The following is an 18,184-nucleotide window of genomic DNA, read 5'->3' on the forward strand; positions in this document are numbered from 1 at the left end:
CCCCGCTTTGCTTCTAGGGTGCTTTCTCCCTATTCAACAAAACAGCTTCCGGCAGCAGTAACACAAAATAAAAAGGCCTACTCCAACTTAGGAGTCTAACAGTAGTTTCCCTGACTACTTCCTACTGGAGCGGCTATTTCAGCTTCCAGTACCAAAAGAAACATAAAGAAACACAGTCTTTAACGTGTAATTTTTAGCCAGACCTTATCCCACAGTCCAGTCTGTGTATGCATCCATTCAGCCCAGAATGGATCTCTCTCTCCCCCCCCTCTCAGTCACTATCAGGTGCAGGCTAATTAATAGAGAGAGGAGGTGTACCTGTTGGGGCAAGGCTTAACTCCTTCCTAGCCAGGGAAAGTTGCCCTTTTCAATCTTTCACTGACATACACAAAATCATATACCCTGTCACACCATCCAAAACGATTTTGTTACCGTCAGGTTTTTATTAATGTCCATGTCCTTGATGGGGAAATATCCGTTCGGACAAAACAAAAAGTGATAGGAAATCCTTCTTTTGACAGCCAGTAGCAATTCAGGTGTCCCCATAGGGAAATTCTGTTTTCGTGACAACTGTGAGAGAGACTGGAAGGAGGGCTGAATCTCACCAATGGGCACACAGATTTAAAAAAAATACCTAACAGATGTTCTAAATTACCCCAAGCTTTCCGAAAACATAAAACTCTGTGCCAAAGTTAACAAATCTGTTCATTTGTACCACATACGCTGTCCAATTTTGTTTACAATATTCCTGAATGCTCTACAAAAGGACAAACCGGTGTAGGCCAGCTTTTAGGAATCATAGAAGGCATTTAAAAAAAAACCTTCTAACATTCATAAACCTACAGTAACTATTCAGCAAGCATTTTGCATGAGATTCCTAATCCCTGTTCACATTTCTATATATTAAATGCAGAATGGCAGTTTCCCAGCTCTGCTGAACACATCATTTGTTTCTTGCAGCCAAGTACAAATGTGGGCAAAGTCACGTTTCTGACGTCACAAAACACCATCTATGTGATCCCAGTAAGGTTCATGTTTAAACATTCCCACAGAATGTCATAAGCACTAAAAATACACTTTCACATATTCCCTACGTGTACATCATGTACTTAACATGACCTTATCAAAAGAATATGGTGGCTTGCCAGGTTGTAAGGTCTAAAAAAAAGAGAATGGTATAGACTCTGATCATTCAAACATTATTCATAGAGGAGAACAGCAGAATCAACATCTGACTCATAACTTGCTGTTTGCTAATCATTTTGCCTTGACTCTGCAGGAATGTTGTAGCTGGGAATGGATGTCATGTTGCTCGGTAACAATATATGATGTATTCTGTGTGCTAATCATGGCTCCCCCACAAAATAACATATCAGTGGTAACATAACCAAGAAAACTGAGAAAAATCAACTAATTTAAGTTGTTTAAGTACAGGATTTTTCTGATTTAAAGAATACACATTTATATCAGATGACAAAGGACCATCCTTTATACTAAAGTAACTGAACAGCTAGGTTTTTTTCCAGCAATGCCCACCAACCATACTGCATACAGCTGATTTGAGAGCTAGAGGATTCCTAGTTCAAGTCTACATGGAAAGGACATCATTCTCACAGAAGCAGCTGTCAATTGCGTGTTCAGTTTGATGGCTCCACGAAGGTCTTCAACGCTCTAACTGCTGCTCTTGAATGGCTGGACTCCATCCGTTGTTGTCCTGTGGTTCATAATTTTTTGTTCTCTTTTTGTGTCTCTACGTGCTCAACAAATTTACCTCTTTTTATCCATAGACTGTCTCCTGCAGTTTTGGGACCACCTGTATTTTCATATCATTAAGCTGAGGGTGCACTTTCCCTTGCAGGGAGCTGCAGGGGATATGTGGTAATGTATTTACCTTGACAGTTGTTATTGCCTATATTGCCTCACCCTTGTGAGTATTCTGTTATACGCCTGTTACTTTTTCTAGTTTTGAGACATTAAGCTACTCAACTAACTTGTGTTTTGTTTTGTGGAATGGCAGGGATTTTTTTAATGTATGTTTTTGTTCTGATCATAGTCTTTCCTCCTCCCGCCTTGATTTGGCTTTTGCTAATAGTAACCTGCTTTACCATGCACTGGACTCTTCCTACTTACCTGGAGGCCTGTCCAAACACTTGCCTCTTTGTGTAACGTTGTCAGTACTTTCTAAACCAGGCATGCAATCTTGGCACCTGACATCTACTTGGATCTCCAATATTACGGTGGAGACTTCACTACAGCCCCACTTATCTACCTACTGTAGTATAACTGCTGATTCTGCTTCATGTTCTATGGTGTGGGATGCTTTCAAGGCCACTACCAGGGGTGAATATATTTTGGCAATTAAATATGCTAGAGGGGTCTACAATTTTGAATTGTCGCAGCTGCAGGATCAGGAGCATGAGTGTGCTGTGTCCCAAGCTGTGGATCTGTCCTCGGATACCCTATAGAAGTTGCTGGTGGTCCGCAGGTAATTGCTACTTTATCACCAATCCCTGACTCACTCTACTCTTCGTAGGCAGACTGAGGGCCTATTTGAGAAAGGGGATAAAAATTGAAAGCTTTTGGCCATGCTTGTAGTGGAGCAGCGGATGGATTTGGTTATTCCGTGTATTCAGGAGACCGATGGTGCATTGTTGACTGATCCAGGAGACATCACTGCCCCTCTTGCCTCACACTCCCTTGTGGCAGAACCCCTGTCTTAGTCATTTTAACTCTATCCAATAGTTTGGGCCTCCAGGAATGTGTTAACTTTAAATTATATTGTTCATGATTGTGTCTTGCGGTCCTTTGAGGATCTCAAGACCTCCTATGCCTTGCAAAATTTTTATTTGTTCTGTTATCTCCAACTCCGCCATGCATTTTCTTGTCAATTCCGTTGGGGCCACCTTTCTCTCCACTAGAGTAGAACTCCTGCAAGGGATGAAAATTCCATCTTTAAGTTACTCTTTCCCGGGGAATACAGCTCTTGGAGGGGTGCTGCCGAGGTTGTCAAATTGACTGTACTGCACTCGGAGGTCACAGAGGACCTGTGGGGTAGTCTTGTGGCCATTTTGATATCTGCTCTGGATCGCTTTTTAACTTGGCTTATCTCAGCCCACTCCTATTCTCCCTAATTATCTAATTATCTATGGTTCCACCAAATCACATGAATGGAGTAATATGGAGGCAGAATGAAACAGGTTCAAACTATACTGTTACAGAAGAAGTTGATACTTGCATTTAACTTCAGCTGCCTCTACTAATCATTTTGATATACAGTTTTTACAGAACTTCTGCTTATACATTGTGCATCATATGCCCAGTTATCTTTGTGTCAGGGACACTAGTCTTTATATGCATATAGTTATAGTATATAAGTAAACGTTAAAACCTATCTCCAGTTAAAAAAAAACTACCTCTTCCCTTTAAGTGGAGTTACCCCACACTGCAAGGGTTTGACTACTTGGTTTTGTCTAGGGGACCTTTGTAAAGCACTTTTATTTACCTATTCCCCACTCCAACTGGCTTCAGGACAAGCGTCCACAGCCTCTTCCCCCTTCTGCTCCAGCGGTTGGATGTCCGCTGATGTTGTCACGTCCAATGCAGGGCCCATAGTCCCGCATTATACATGATGACACAGAGGGACAGTCCAAAAGCCAGAGCAAAGGGGAGAGAGGTTGGGTAAGTAAAAGTCCTCTACACCAAACTAGCTAGACATACTGTAAACAAACAGTTATTCTTTGCAGTGTGTAGGTGGTCCAGCTGCAAGGGTAGTTTTCTTTTATGCAGAGATAGGCTTAAACTGTCTGCTTTAAATAACATTTAGACTGGCCTTAGAGATGTCTCCTTAAGAAATCAGAATCAAGTTGCTCATGTAATGGACTAAAGCAGCACACAATGTTAATGCTTTCCTTCTCTCTGCTTACTGAGTAGAAGATAGGAGTGATCAGCAGGCATGGAGGGTTCTCTTTGCAAACATTTCTATGTATGATAATGAGTACTTCTGAGATTTGAAGTACATGTCACTTCCAAGTGGTTCCCCATAAACGGCCCTATTCCTACACTGGTGTTGGATCAGGCCATTTATGGTCATCCACAGTTCATATTGTGTGATAGGCACTTCAGGACATATCTCACTAAGTAATCATTGTTTATCAATATCAATGATTGTAGCAGAACAGACTGAAAGGAACTGTCTTCCTTTCATATATGTTCTCAATAATACAATATCCTCTTTGTTAGTCTTACTTTTCCGCAGCTTTATATTTTTCTTCCTGACAACAGAAATTTTGTTGTTTTGAATTTACTAATGTTGATAGGTTTAGGCTGCCGTTCTGCTGCTTTTCTCCAGGCTCACTTTTGGATTAAAAAACGCATCTAAGATATAAAGTCTCTCAGGCTTTCTCTCTGAAAGAGTTTATCATTATCCTTTGGGCCTAGCTGCTAGGCCTGTTCCATTATTAAATCTGTTGCTCAGCTGAGTTTCCATGTCTTTTAATCTATGACTTGTCATCTCCCCCTTGCTGAGTGTAGATGTTTGAGACTCAACTCCTGACAGCACTAGAAACTGTACAGACCCTTCAGATCATTGCCGTCATGCCTGATGACTCCAGCTATGGCATACTTTGTAAATATCCTCATGCCTAGCACTGGAGAGCGGTAAATGTAAGGGAAGGAAGAATGTTGGAGAAATAGTGTATGGTTCCATATTGTCATTGATTTCTTTCCTTCTTATTTTATGAATTACTTTCAAGCCTTGGTTTTTAACCATTAATCCCCAGTAAAATAGCAGATACTGTATATGTGTAGGAGTGTGTGTGGACACATATAGGTATAGATGTCATCAATCATTGCATTCTGTTTTTACACAGCATCCAAACTGTTTTGGAATTGGGGTTGTATATTGAAGTGGACCTATAGTGAATGGTAAAGCTATGTTAACATTCTCACAAGAATGGATAATAAAGGGTAAAAGAAGAGCTAAAAAATTATATTTTGAACAAAGGTGAACTAATAAGTTCACCTTTGTTCAAAAATTCCAGAAGCCCCCCTCCCTAGCCCCTCATTACATTAGCTGTGACACCCACTTCGCAGGTCCATACATACCTTTCCTACCACAGCTGTGGCTGCCAGTGCAAGTATGTTTCAATCAAGTTTATGCGAGTTATACAGCCGATTGGCTGATGATGACATTTTTCATCTTGGCACGCTCAGCTATGCGAGCTCTCGCAAGCGGACGTGCTGTAGAGAAAATTACAGGACACACAGCTCGCAAAGTCTGCACGCCACCGCTCCACTCTGCTTCGCGTACAGTGTGTCACAGTCTTTATGCAAAATGATTTATTATTATTATCCATTCTAAAGTGCCAGCATAGTTTGCAGTGCTGTTTATTGAATAAAAAATAGGTTTAAATTAGACTTTAGACAAAACAAGTACAGAGACATGTAACGGAAGTAAAGAGGATCCAGCCCATACAAGTTAGCTATCTAATTTTTACAAAACTTGGTTCAAATAAAAGTGATGGGTACTCCACTAGGAAAGTCAGAAATGGAAAAAGATTTGGGGGTCATAGTCTACTATGGATTGAGCAATAGCATGCAATGCCTGGCTGCGGCAAACAAAGCTAGCTTGAAAAATTTTAGGGTGTCCAACTAGTCAGTCAAAAATGTCACCAGTCAGCATGACCGAACTATAGCCTTGCAATTAATGTTAAAAATTTTTAGGGACAGATAGAGCTTTCTTTTGGAGGTATATAAGCATCACTGTGGTTTTTATGTTTTACTATATAATGAAAAAAGTACTGTAAATTTTGGAAAAAAAAAGGTTTTCCCTACATTATGTTAAAAAACATTTATTCTTACCCATATTTTTGGTAAAGTATAAAAGATGGGGTCACGTCGGGTAAAAACGTTATATTTGCCTGATGAAGGGACCTCTTTGGTTCCAAAACGTTGCATGGAAATGCTACACCATTTAGTCAATAAATAGATTGACTGGAAGCTACATTGGAGTGCGAGTGACTTTTTTGGTTTATTGACGTCGGGTCACCACCATGCATGCCAAGACACCAAACATGCCAAGCCTTAAAATTGCGAGCGCCCGCAAAATCGCAAAAAGCAACCACACCGAAAATTGGCCATAGGCGACGCTTTAAACACTTTTAACACTATCGGTTTAGTGTTATCAGTGATTGATGGCCCTAAAATTATTGCTCTCATTCCGACGTTTACGGTGATATGGAACATGTGTGGCACAATAGGCACAATTGTTGTTTCGCACGTAGGTGCACCCGACGTATGTTTGCGCATGTGGGGGACGGGTGACTTAAAAAAAATTAGTGTTTTTTGTATGCTTCTTTCATTTTTTTTACACTTAACTTTGTTGCTATCACATGGGGGCTGAGAAGCCCCCGATGTGATAAGCCAATTTACATGACAGGTCCTCTTTATGGAGAAATCAGGGGTCTCCAAGACCCCTAATGTCACCTTGGGACCGCTAGAGAAGCTGATGAAGCAGAGATCTGCTTCACCAGCTTCTGAAGCTGGAGAGTGACAGCAGAATGCAGAAGTAATGTAATATACATCACTTCCTACATTCGGGGACTGGAAAGGAGGTCAGAGGGAGTTTGTGTAGCGATCTCTTTTTGATCTCCTGTCACAGAGCAGCCGTGCCGGCAACCGGCAACGGCAGTGACAGCTGCTGCTAATATAAGTGATCGGGCGTCTCTAGAGACGCCTGATCGCTTGAATGTAAAGCTCACGGCCGGCCGTGGTAATTAAACACTACTAAAGCTACTAAAAAGCTACTCATCCGGTTCCGCCGTCCTCGTGTTTTCGAACCCTGGTCATGCATTAAAAAAGGGATGTACAGTAGAGACAAAGCAATCATTTTTCCACTTTATAGATCGCTGGTTTGGCCTCCTCTTGAGTATGCGATTCAGTTTTGGTCACCAATCCACAGAAAGGATGTCCTTAAGAAGGGCAACGAAACTAATTAAGGGTCTGGAGGACCAAAAAGGTACGAGACAAGGTTGCTAAATTTAAACTTGTTCACGTTAGAAGTGAGGAGATTAAGAGGGGACATGATTTTGATATACAAAATGTTTTGTGGTGATGGCAACATCAGCAATAAACGTTTTACTGTAAATTCCCTAAAAAAGACTAGAGGCTACCACCTAAAATTGGTGGGGAAATGATTTAACCACAAAGGGCATAGAGGCTTCTTTTCAGTTAGAGCGCTTACATTTTGGAACTCTCTTCCACAAGCAGTGGTATCAGCTGAGAGTATTGAATCATTCAAAAATCATTTAGATACTTTCCTCAGAGACCATAACATACAGGGGTGCAGGTACTTTTAATGATTAGGCCACACAGGGACATGTATAAACACACACATGCACAAACACACACAAAGGTTGAACTTGATGGGCCTGTGTCTTTATTCAACTTCAAATGTAACTATAAAAACAAATGAGGACCATACCTAGCAAGGTGCACATGTGCAGTTTAGCGAAAAAAACAAACATTCTAAGCAAAAAAAATAAAAAATCTAAACGGTTTCAAAAATTTCCATTCAAACAGAGGTTGTTGTATATATTTGCAAATATACATGGCATCATACTGCCGCTTCATAGCAAAGTATGGTCCCTAATGTTAGTCTAATAGAGCTCCCAACTTGAATTAAATATAGTAAAAAATAAATTTAGAACAAATATACCTTGAAGGTAGCCTCTTATTTCTTTAAAGTGTAGGGACACACTAGAAGCCTAGATTCACTCAAGGGTAGCTAAAGACCTCCAGTATGTACAGTATCTGCACCAAATCTGTAGACAAAACAAGTCACAGGACAACGGGAGGAGAAAAGTATTTTGCCTGTATGAGCTTGCCATCTAAATAACAATAAATTATTTATGATCCCCCACTGTTACTCAGAAATAACACCCAGTGACCAAACAGCTTGAATTAAAACATATATATAGGTATTTTCCATGATTAGCTCAACCCCTAAACAGTTCTCCTTTGCCTATGAGTATCCCAAAGGTGATGAAAGTGGGCATGTGGCTTTACAGGATGCCAGAAGAACATTAAGCAAATAATATTTGAAAAAGTGGTGAAATTTAATGACTTGTCACTATAAGGAAGCCACTTTTGGTGTTATTCCGCCTATTCCAGACATCCCTCAAATGCCCTAAAAGTAACCAATGACAACATGAGTAAGGGAAGAAACCTGCCAGTGCCAACAGCTATATCCACTACAGAATCAGAAAGAAACAATCGGCCAAAAGCCTAGTGTGACTGATTTTGTTTTTTTTAAACTGAAACACTTGGTAAAAACAAGAGAATTCAAATGTAGGTCTCTAACATGCAACAAACATGCACTATTCAAATATTACCGGCACACTTGTTTACCAGAAATGATTGTGTTAATTCATGTTGAAACTCACTCCACTGTGCAGCTGTATTCCCATCTTTGGTAATTTCCCACTGGAAGACTGCATTGACTTTTTTAACCAGTTCATTCCCAACATCTTTAACACGACGGCTGATTTCTTCAAAGACAAGGTCACTCTGCAGTTCTGTACCCTACAAAGCAAAAGTCATCAGCTAAACAAGCCATTAGAGGACACCTAGCAATCATTTGTTACGACAGGTAAAAATACACAAAACGTTAATACTGATAATGATCCAGTATGCGGTAACTGCAAATCAATATCAAGTGCCATATAGTGGACTATCTCACTTAGTAATTTATATGATACTGCATGCCATAAAACTGAATCTTAGAACAATACCCTGTCTGCCGTACCGATAATGCTGATTAGAAAAACCTCCAATTAGGATGTATTTTGTATATTTTAGATAAAACTGAACATACGCTAAATGATAACTACTAATTCAACAGTAAAGAGGGCATTATGAGGAGACATAACGTATGCCATCTGGAATGTAGTATGCATATGACATATCATTCAAATGAACTGAGCTGCCTTTCTAAGAGGAAGTCCTAATGTGCCCTATAAACAAGTTATATAAAGGAAGGTTTAAATTGCCTTAATTACTAGCACACAAAAGATGGCGGTCAGATCATTGCACATTTACCTATTGTACACATTTTTGTTGTAATATGGTTGCTTTGTGTAAAATTTAGTATACAAGGGTATCTGAAAACTGATTCAAGGGGTTTACCTAATGGCAGAGCTATTCCATCTCCAGAAAGTCCATGTTAGCTTTTTACACACCACTGCTGCCAGGGAGCCTTAATAATTGAAGGTCACCTAATACTAAGTCTAGCATAAATTTGTAAAATGTCTACCTCTGTTATACAGCACAGTATATTTTCTATGCCCCTGGTAAAATTCTTTGAGAAACAGCGGAGACCTACACATTGGCTTCTGCACACAGCAGTATATTGGAAGTGAATCTTGACCTTTTTCCATATATGACATTGGAGCCTAACTGCTTTATACCAGTTCCGTAAATGGACACAGTGTTAAAATGGCATAGACTGTAGATATGACTGCAATTAGTTTGCACCAATTAAACAAATCATGGGAAACCTTAGGACATAACACCATCTACTTTGCCCTTAAAAGGCCAGACTAGTCCTCGCGTTTCAATGTGTTAATGGTGACACAATTACAGCAGAGCTTTATTGAATTGTTAGTCATGCATCTCGCAGCACTGTGCTGAAAAAGAAAATCAGGATAACAAGACGACAGAAGAGGAATCGATGGGGACTTCTAACAGACATGTCTATTTTTCTTTTTAAACTAATTGTGTTACACAGCGTAATGTAACACCAGTGACAACAGTATTGATGCTCTGCTTTTCCCCTGTAAACATAATAACAAATCAATATGGCAAGATAGAACTCAATTGCACTTTTATGCTTGCATTCATGTCTACCTTGTGGTTTCTGGGGCTGAAACAATCAGCTGTTCATCTGAGATCTAACCACTATAGGCAGGACAGAGTAAACAAATGTGGGGATTTGCTATCATCTGTTCAGTTAGGCTGCTCTAAAATGAGTAAATTACTCATAACACGTAAGTGGTAAAAGATATTTTGTCTTTCATTTGAAATATCACATCATGGTGCAAATTCTCCTCAAGCAATCAGAACTCTGGATGCTGGAACTAGGGCAACCAACTAATCGATTAATCGATGATGAGAACAGTGGTCAGCTTATCCGATTAGCTAGTTCGATCCCCTAGCTCTCTCCTTCATGCTGGGAGGAGGGCACAGCAAGCAGTGGGTGGGTGCAATAGAAAGCCTGCCATTGGCTATTGAAATTTCACTACCATTGCTAAAAAAAAAAAATTGCTAAAAAAAGAAATTCCACTACCTGCTGTATTTACATTCAGCTGCCGTCTGCGGAATCTTGCCACTGGCAGCTAAACTATATTGCCAAAAGTATTGGGACACCCTTCCAAATCATTGGATTCAGGTGTTCTGTGAAACTTTCTTGCTACTAAATATTCCACGGTCACCTGTTAGTGGTATTATAACAAAGTGGAAGCAACTGGGAACAACAGCAACTCAGCCATGAAGTGGTAGGCCACGTAAAATGACAGAGCGGGTTCAGCGCATGCTGAAGCACGCAGAAGTCGCTAACTGTCTGCAGAGTCAATGGCTACAGACCTCCAAACTTCGTGTGGCCTCCAGAGTGGCACAACAACAGTGCGTAGAGAGTTTCATGGAATGGGTTTCCATGGCCGAGCAGCTGCATCCAAGCTTTACATCACCAAGTGCAATGCAAAGCATGGTGTAAAGCACGTCACCACTAGACTCTAGAGAAGTGGAGGTGTTTTCTCTGGAGTGACAAATCACGCTTCTCTGTCTGGCAATCCGATGGATGTCTCTGGGTTTGGCAGTTCCCAGGAGAACGGTACTTGCCTGACTTCATTGTGCCAAGTGTAAAGTTTGGTGGAGGGGGGATTATGGTGTGGGGGTTGTTTTTTAAGGGTTGGGCTTGGCCCCTTAGTTCCAGTGAAGGGAACTCTTAAGGCATCAGCATACCAAGACATTTTGGACAATTTCATGCTCCCAACTTTGTGGGAACCGTTTGGGGATGGCCCCTTCATGTTCCAACATGACTGCGCACCAGCGCACAAAGCAAGGTCCATAAAGACACGGATGAGCGAGTTTGGGGTGAAGGAACTTGACAGGTCTGCACAGAGTCCTGACCTCAACCCCATAGAACACCTTTGAGATGAATTGGAGCGGAGACTGCGAGCCCGGCCTTCTCGTCCAACATCAATACCTGACCGCACAAATGCGCATCTGGAAGAATGGTCAAACAATCCCATAGACACACTCCTAAACCTTGTGGACAGCCTTCCCAGAAGAGTTGATGCTGTTATAGCTGCAAAGGGTGGGCCAACTTAAAATTGAACCCTACGGACTAAGACTGGGATGCCATTAGAGTTCATGTGCGTGTAAAGGCAGGCGTCCCAATACTTTTGGTAATATAGTGTATCATTCCCTGGCTGAAGCTATTCAACGCCATGAGCTTACAATACAATTATTTTTTTTAAAAATTCATAACAGGTGGGAAAAAAGTAATCTTTGGTTTCGCCCTGACAAATTCTGCTGCAGGAGGTGCGTTGCAGTGCCATTCATTTCAATGACACCCCAAACGCGCCTCCCACCCACAGTGTGATCGCCCACACTGGAACGCAATGCTGTGCGTTCCATTGCTGAGCGATTGCAAAAAATTGTGCATGCAGTTTTATTCTTTTGTAAACTTTATGTTTGTAACACTGCATTTGTGTATTTCTTTTTTAAATTATGGTATTTTATGTAATATTTTTGTTATACGATCTAAAAAATAATCAGCCAACTAATCCATTATGAAAATAATCATTATTTGCAGCCCTAGATGGAACATGCTTACTCTCGCTTCACCTGGAAATCCAAACATACATAAAGCAGAACTAAAATATGCTTAACACTACACTCATGTGATCATAAATAGTAATGTTGTCACATCTTAGCCTTCAAAACTCAGTAATTTGCTTTGTGTTTTTCCTTAAATTAGATTCTTCCCACCATGTGTCTTCTTCTCAGCCTCAATGCATCCTTGTAGAGAGAATGACTGGAAGCAGAGGTTATATCACAAAGAAAATTTGAATAGTAAGACTGATCCCTGCAGCACCATCAACTGCTCAATTTGCAGAGAGCTGAGGAAAGCCCGTGACTTCTGAGCTAGGCAGATAGAACAGATAGTGACCTGGCCAGGATTCGAACCAGGGACCCACAGTGCTACAAAGGCAGAAGCTGTTGTACCTATACCTCACCTTGGACACATATAGATGCAGCCATTATGAAGATACCTTTGCAAGTATGCAAAGTATATTTATTTTATAGGTATTTTGAAATAAATGTATGTATAAATGGTACAGCTACATTTATGCTTTAAATCTGCTTTATGGCATGAATATACCAGAATGTGTAGAGGGTTGTGTATAAAAGGCAATTGTTTTTTGCTTCAGACCTGTGTTTGTGAAGCAGTCTGGGAAGGTTTGGAGCAATACGCTCAATTCACAAATTTTCAAACACAAGTTCACAGATCTTTCTTTTAGCCAAATAAGTGTAATTTTCTAACCCCATTGGAAATAATTGTTACTTGTTTTACATGAAGGATCCTTATCCTAGTTCTTTCGCTTTGTGAATGAAGCCTGATTTCTGAATTTTGGTTTGGATCCTATAAAACAGTGCTCAGCTGTACTTACCAAATGCAAACAAAAGTAAGTCAGCAGGTAGTCAAAAACAGCTCAAACTATTCTCACACTCAAGCTATTTTTCTCAGAAAGGAATGCATGCTACTTGTTCTCGAGTCTGCCGACTCTGTACACAAACTCTGGGGCAGCCATATAAAAATAAATCAGAGCTCAGGGTAGAGTACCATAGCAAATTTTCACTCTGTGTGCAATGTGTGACATTTTATGAGATAGAGTAAATGCCTCTTTTCCTTTTATTAATCTGTCTCAGAACAATCAGTCGCTAACATCCTTAACTTGTTTGAATATACTAAAAATCTAAAAGAGATGATCAACCTATCTTGCTGCAACGTTCCATCAGTCCATGACAACATGTCTATGGGAAAGAAAATAATTCTTCACAGATCACACAGTATTCTGAGCATTTTCAGCCCAGTAGAGAGCTCATTATCTTTCATTAGTCTGCAGTGCTAGTGCATACCAGACTGCTTAGGACTGGCTGTAAATCCTTCAAAAATCTGCAGCTTCATCTGATCTTCAAATTCTAATACATGCAAACACATACTAGAGATACTGACTTCCACTTATTATCCTTACCTGAACCGCATCTCTGGACTGCACATTACTAACAGTTGATGTAAGGTCCACATAGGCACCCGCGATAGCAATCTCACCAGTCTCCTTGACCTGAAACAAAGGAGCAGCTCAGTAACTTTCCCAGCTAGCAGTCCTTAAGGATTCTCAAGTAAGAACAAACATTTCAGGTCACTTTATCTTGACTGTAGTCATCTTCCCTGACATTTCATGACATGTGTCATCCAGTCCACACGGAGATCAATAAGTCTGATCCCTTGCTGGATCACATTGACATCACTCAGTGGTATAAAAGGTCAGATGTCTTTCAAACATCTTTAATGATTTGTTCTCTAAATTAGGCTGTGTCTATATAAATTGTCCTGTTTAGTGTCATTTTCTCTGCTTTTTGCTTGAAAGAAGACACCTTTGGGTTAAACAGACAGAAGAAAACGTTAAACTGAAGAAAACAAAAAGGTTTAAAATACAATCTTTTTGTAAATAATCTTTTTTTCTATAATGCAGCCCAATTTATTTTCTTCTCATTAATCTACACTCAGTACCCCATAATGACAAAGTGAAAACAGAATTTTAGAATTGTAATTGGCCTAGCATCTTATGTATATTTTTCATGTCTGTTTATGCTAAGTAATGTGACAGTCTCCATTCACACACATCTGTGATGCAGCTTTGCAGGTGCATTGCAGGATACATTGCTTCAGGGCAGTCCATTCATTTAAATGGGCTGCCCACTGCAGCTAAATAACACTCAAAGAAGTCCATGACCCTTTTTCTTTTAAATCGCATCGCACCTTAAAAGGAGAACTATGACATGAGTGATTTCCACTCATCTCATAGTTCTAAGCCGACCTGTGACAATGAGACAGTCACAGGTCGGCTCAGTAGATCGGGAGGTGAGGGAACACATACCGGGTTCCCTCACCTCTCGATCCTGTCACGGCTCTCTGCCGTGACAGGGGGAGGGGCTGGATTCCCCTCTCCCCGCTCCGATCTGCCAGCGCTGACTGGCGGAACGGACGGGGGAGGGGGCGGGTACAGCTGGCTCTGCCTCTAGATAGGCAGAGCCAGCTGTCACTCACGCAGCTGGGCGGATCCCGTCATCTAAGTCGGGATCCGCTCCAGGTGCGGCGTCTCAGTATACCGCGAGCTGTAGCTCGCGGTATACTGAGCTTAGGGTAACGGGAGGACGCTAGTTTGTGTCCTCCCGTTACCCCAAGGAGAACTATGGGGAAAAACACTGACCCCATAGTTCTCGTTTAAGGCATGTTAATAGTCTACTATGTGATTATTATTATTACTATTATTATTATATAGGATTTACAGTATCTCACAGGAGTACACCCCTCACATTTTTGTAAATATTTTATTATATCATTTCATGTGATGACACAGAAGAAATAACACTTTGCTACAATGTAAAGTAGTGAGTGTACAGCTTATATATCAGTGTACATTTGCTGTCCCCTCAAAATAACTCAACACACAGCCATTAATGTCTAAACTGCTGGCAACAAAAGTGAGTATACCCCTAAGTGAAAATGTCCAAAATGGGCCCAAAGTGTCAATATTTTGTGTGGCCACCATTATTTTACAGCACTGCCTTAACCCTCTTGGGCACGGAGTTCACCAGAGCTTCACAGGTTGCCACTGGAGTCCTCTTCCACTCCTCCATGATGACATCAAGGAGCTTATGGATGTTAGAGATCTTGCGCTCCTCCACCTTCCGTTTGAGGATACCCCACAGATGCTCAATAGGGTTTAGGTCTGGAGACATGCTTGGCCAGTCCATCACCTTTACCCTCAGCTTCTTTAGCAAGGCAGTGGTTGTCTTGGAGGTGTGTTTGGGGTCGTTATCAAGTTGGGATACTGCCCTACGGCCCAGTCTCCGAAGGGAGGGGGATCATGCTCTGCTTCAGTATGTCACAGTACATGTTGGCATTCATGGTTCGCTCAATGAACTGTAGCTCACCAGTGTCGGCAGCACTCATGCAGCCCCAGACCATGACACTCCCACCACCATGCTTGACTGTAGGCAAGACACCTACAGAGGGCTGAATTCTTTGTACTCCTCACCTGGTTGCCGTCACACACGTTTGACCCCATCTAAACCAAATAAGTTTATCTTAGTCTCATCATACCAAAGGACAGGGCTCCAGTAATCCATGTCCTTAGTCTGCTTGTCTTCAGCAAACTATTTGCTGGCTTTTTTATTGTGCATCATCTTTAGAAGAGGCTTCCTTCTGGGACGACAGCCATGCAGACCAATTTGATACAATGTGCGGCGTATGGTCTGAGCACCGACAGGCTTACCCCCGACCCCTTTAACCTCTGCAGCAATGCTGGCACACTCATACGTCTATTTCCCAAAGACGACCTCTGTATATGACGCTGAGCACGTGCACTCAACTTATTTGGTTGACCATGGCGAGGCCTGTTCTGAGTGGAACCTGTCCTGTTAAACCGCTGTATGGTCTTGGCCACTGTGCTGCAGCTCAGTTTTAGGGTCTTGGCAATCTTCTTATAGCCTAGGCCATCTTTATGTAGAGCAACAACTTTTTTTTCAGATCCTCAGAGAGCTCTTTGCCATGAGGTGCCATGTTGAACTTCCAGTGACCAGTATGAGAGAGTGAGAGCGATAACACGAAATTTAACACACCTGCTCCCCATTCATCCCGGAGACCTTGTAACACTAATGGGTCACATGACACCAGGGAGGGAAAATGGCTAATTGAGCCCAATTTGGACATTTTCACTTAGGGGTATACTCACTTCTGTTGCCAGCGGTTTAGACATTAATGGCTGTGTGTTCAGTTATTTTGAGGGGACAGCAAATGTACACTGATATACAAGCTGTGCACTCACTGCTTTACATTGTAGCAAAGTGTCATGTCTTCCGTGTCGTCACATGAAATGATATAAGAAAATATTTACAAAAATGTGAGGGGTGTACTCACTTCTGTGAGATACTGATATATATATATATATATATATACACACACACACACACACATACTATATATATATATATTTATACACACATACATATTATACATATACATACATACATACATATACACTGCTCAAAAAAATTAAAGGAACACTTTTTAATCAGAGTATAGCATCAAGTCAATTAAACTCCTGGGATATTGATCAGGTCAGTTAAGTAGCAGAGGGGGTTGTTAATCAGTTTCAGCTGCTTTAGTGTTAATGAAATAAACAACAGGTGCACTAGATGGGCAACAATGAGACGACCTCCAAAACAGGAATGTTTTTACAGGTGGAGGCCACTGACATTTTCCCTACTCGTCTTTTCTGACTGCTTTTCACTAGTTTTACATTTGGCTGGAGTCAGTGTCACTACTGGTAGCATGAGGCGATACCTGGACCCTATAGAGTTTGCACAGGCATGCCAACTCCTCCAGGATGGCACATCAATATGAGCCATTGCCAGAAGGTTTGCTGTGTCTCCCAGCACATTCTCAAGAGCATGGAGGAGATTCCAGGACACTGGCAGTTACCCTAGGAGAGCTGGGCAGGGCCGTAGAAGGTCCTTAACACATCCGCAGGACCAGTATCTGCTCCTTTGCGCAAGGAAGAACAGGATGAGCGCTGCCAAAGCCCTACAAAATGACCTCCAGCAGGCCACTGGTGTGAATGTCTCTGACTAAACAATCGGAAACAGACTTCATGAGGGTGGCCTGAGGGCCCGACATCCTCTAGTGGGCCCTGTGCTCACTGCCCGGCACTGTGGAGGTCGATTGGCATTTGCCATTGAACACCAGAATTGGCAAGTCCGCCACTGGCGCCCTGTGCTTTTTACAGATGAGAGCAGATTCACTATTGAGCACATATGACAGATGTGAAAGGGTCTGGAGAAGCCATGGAGAACGTTATGCTGCCTGTAACATCGTTCAGCATGACTGGTTTGGTGGTGGGTCAGTGATGGTTTGGGGAGGCATATCCATGGAGGGACGCACAGACCTCCACAGGCTAGACAATGGCACCCTGAGTGCCATTGGGTATCAGGATGAAATCCATGGACCCATTGTCAGACCCTACGCTGGTGCACGACCGACAATGCCCAGCCACATGTGGTGAGACCATACAGCCAGTTCCTTGAGGATGAAGAAGTTGATACCATTTAATGGCTCCCACGCTCGCCTGACCTCAATCCAATAGAACACCTCTGGGACATTATGTCTCGGTCCATCCGAGGCCGCCAGGTTGCACCTCACTCTGTTCAGGAGCTCAGTGATGCCCTGGTCCAAATATGGGAGGAGATACCCCAGGACATCATCCGTCGTCTCATTAGGAGCATGCCCCAACGTCGTCAGGCATCCACGCAAGCATGTGGGGGCCATACAAATTACATTAAATGAAATCTCAGCACAATGGACTAGCTTGCTGTATCATTTGTTTACTTTGATTTTCGGGGTGTCTTTGAATTCAGCCCTCTGTAGGTTGATCATTTTTCATTTTCATCAAACGAAGTGGCATCCTTTTGTTCCTAACACATTACCTAGTCCAGTATACAGTAGATATCCAGCATTATATTTTTCCCCATTGAGATCTAATGTGTTTTTAAAGTGTTCCTTTAATTTTTTTGAGGAGTGCACTCCACATGGGTGGCTCTGTTGCCACCTGCAACTGATTTAAAAATCAACTGAGCCGGGTAGAAAATGAATGGCCAAAAAGTGACTACTTTCCATCAGACGCAGTCATTGTTCAGGTTCAGACCGCCACAGGCTGAACGAGTGAACCCTCCATGCCACCGGCTGAACGAGAGAAATCTAAATGTGTATGGCTACCCTTAGTACAAAAGATGGAAAATGATAGTATTTGCAATGTACAAACAAATTAAATACATATAT

General features: G+C 41.7%; 1 protein-coding gene across 2 annotated transcripts in view; it reads right to left on the reverse strand.

The window, feature by feature from the left end:
• HSD17B4 (hydroxysteroid 17-beta dehydrogenase 4) overlaps positions 1-18,184 on the reverse strand; it is a 242,148-nt gene that overhangs the window by 20,522 nt on the left and 203,442 nt on the right. For both annotated transcript variants that reach the window (XM_018557309.1, XM_018557310.1), the window contains exons 21-22: positions 13,317-13,406; positions 8,442-8,580 (exon numbers count right to left, since the gene is read on the reverse strand). In XM_018557309.1, coding sequence (XP_018412811.1) covers positions 8,442-8,580; positions 13,317-13,406 — 229 coding nt within the window. The remainder of the gene's footprint in view (positions 1-8,441; positions 8,581-13,316; positions 13,407-18,184) is intronic.

Source organism: Nanorana parkeri, unplaced genomic scaffold, assembly GCF_000935625.1.
Source record: "Nanorana parkeri isolate BGI_ZX_2015 unplaced genomic scaffold, ASM93562v1 scaffold279, whole genome shotgun sequence".
Lineage (NCBI taxonomy): Eukaryota > Metazoa > Chordata > Amphibia > Anura > Dicroglossidae > Nanorana > Nanorana parkeri.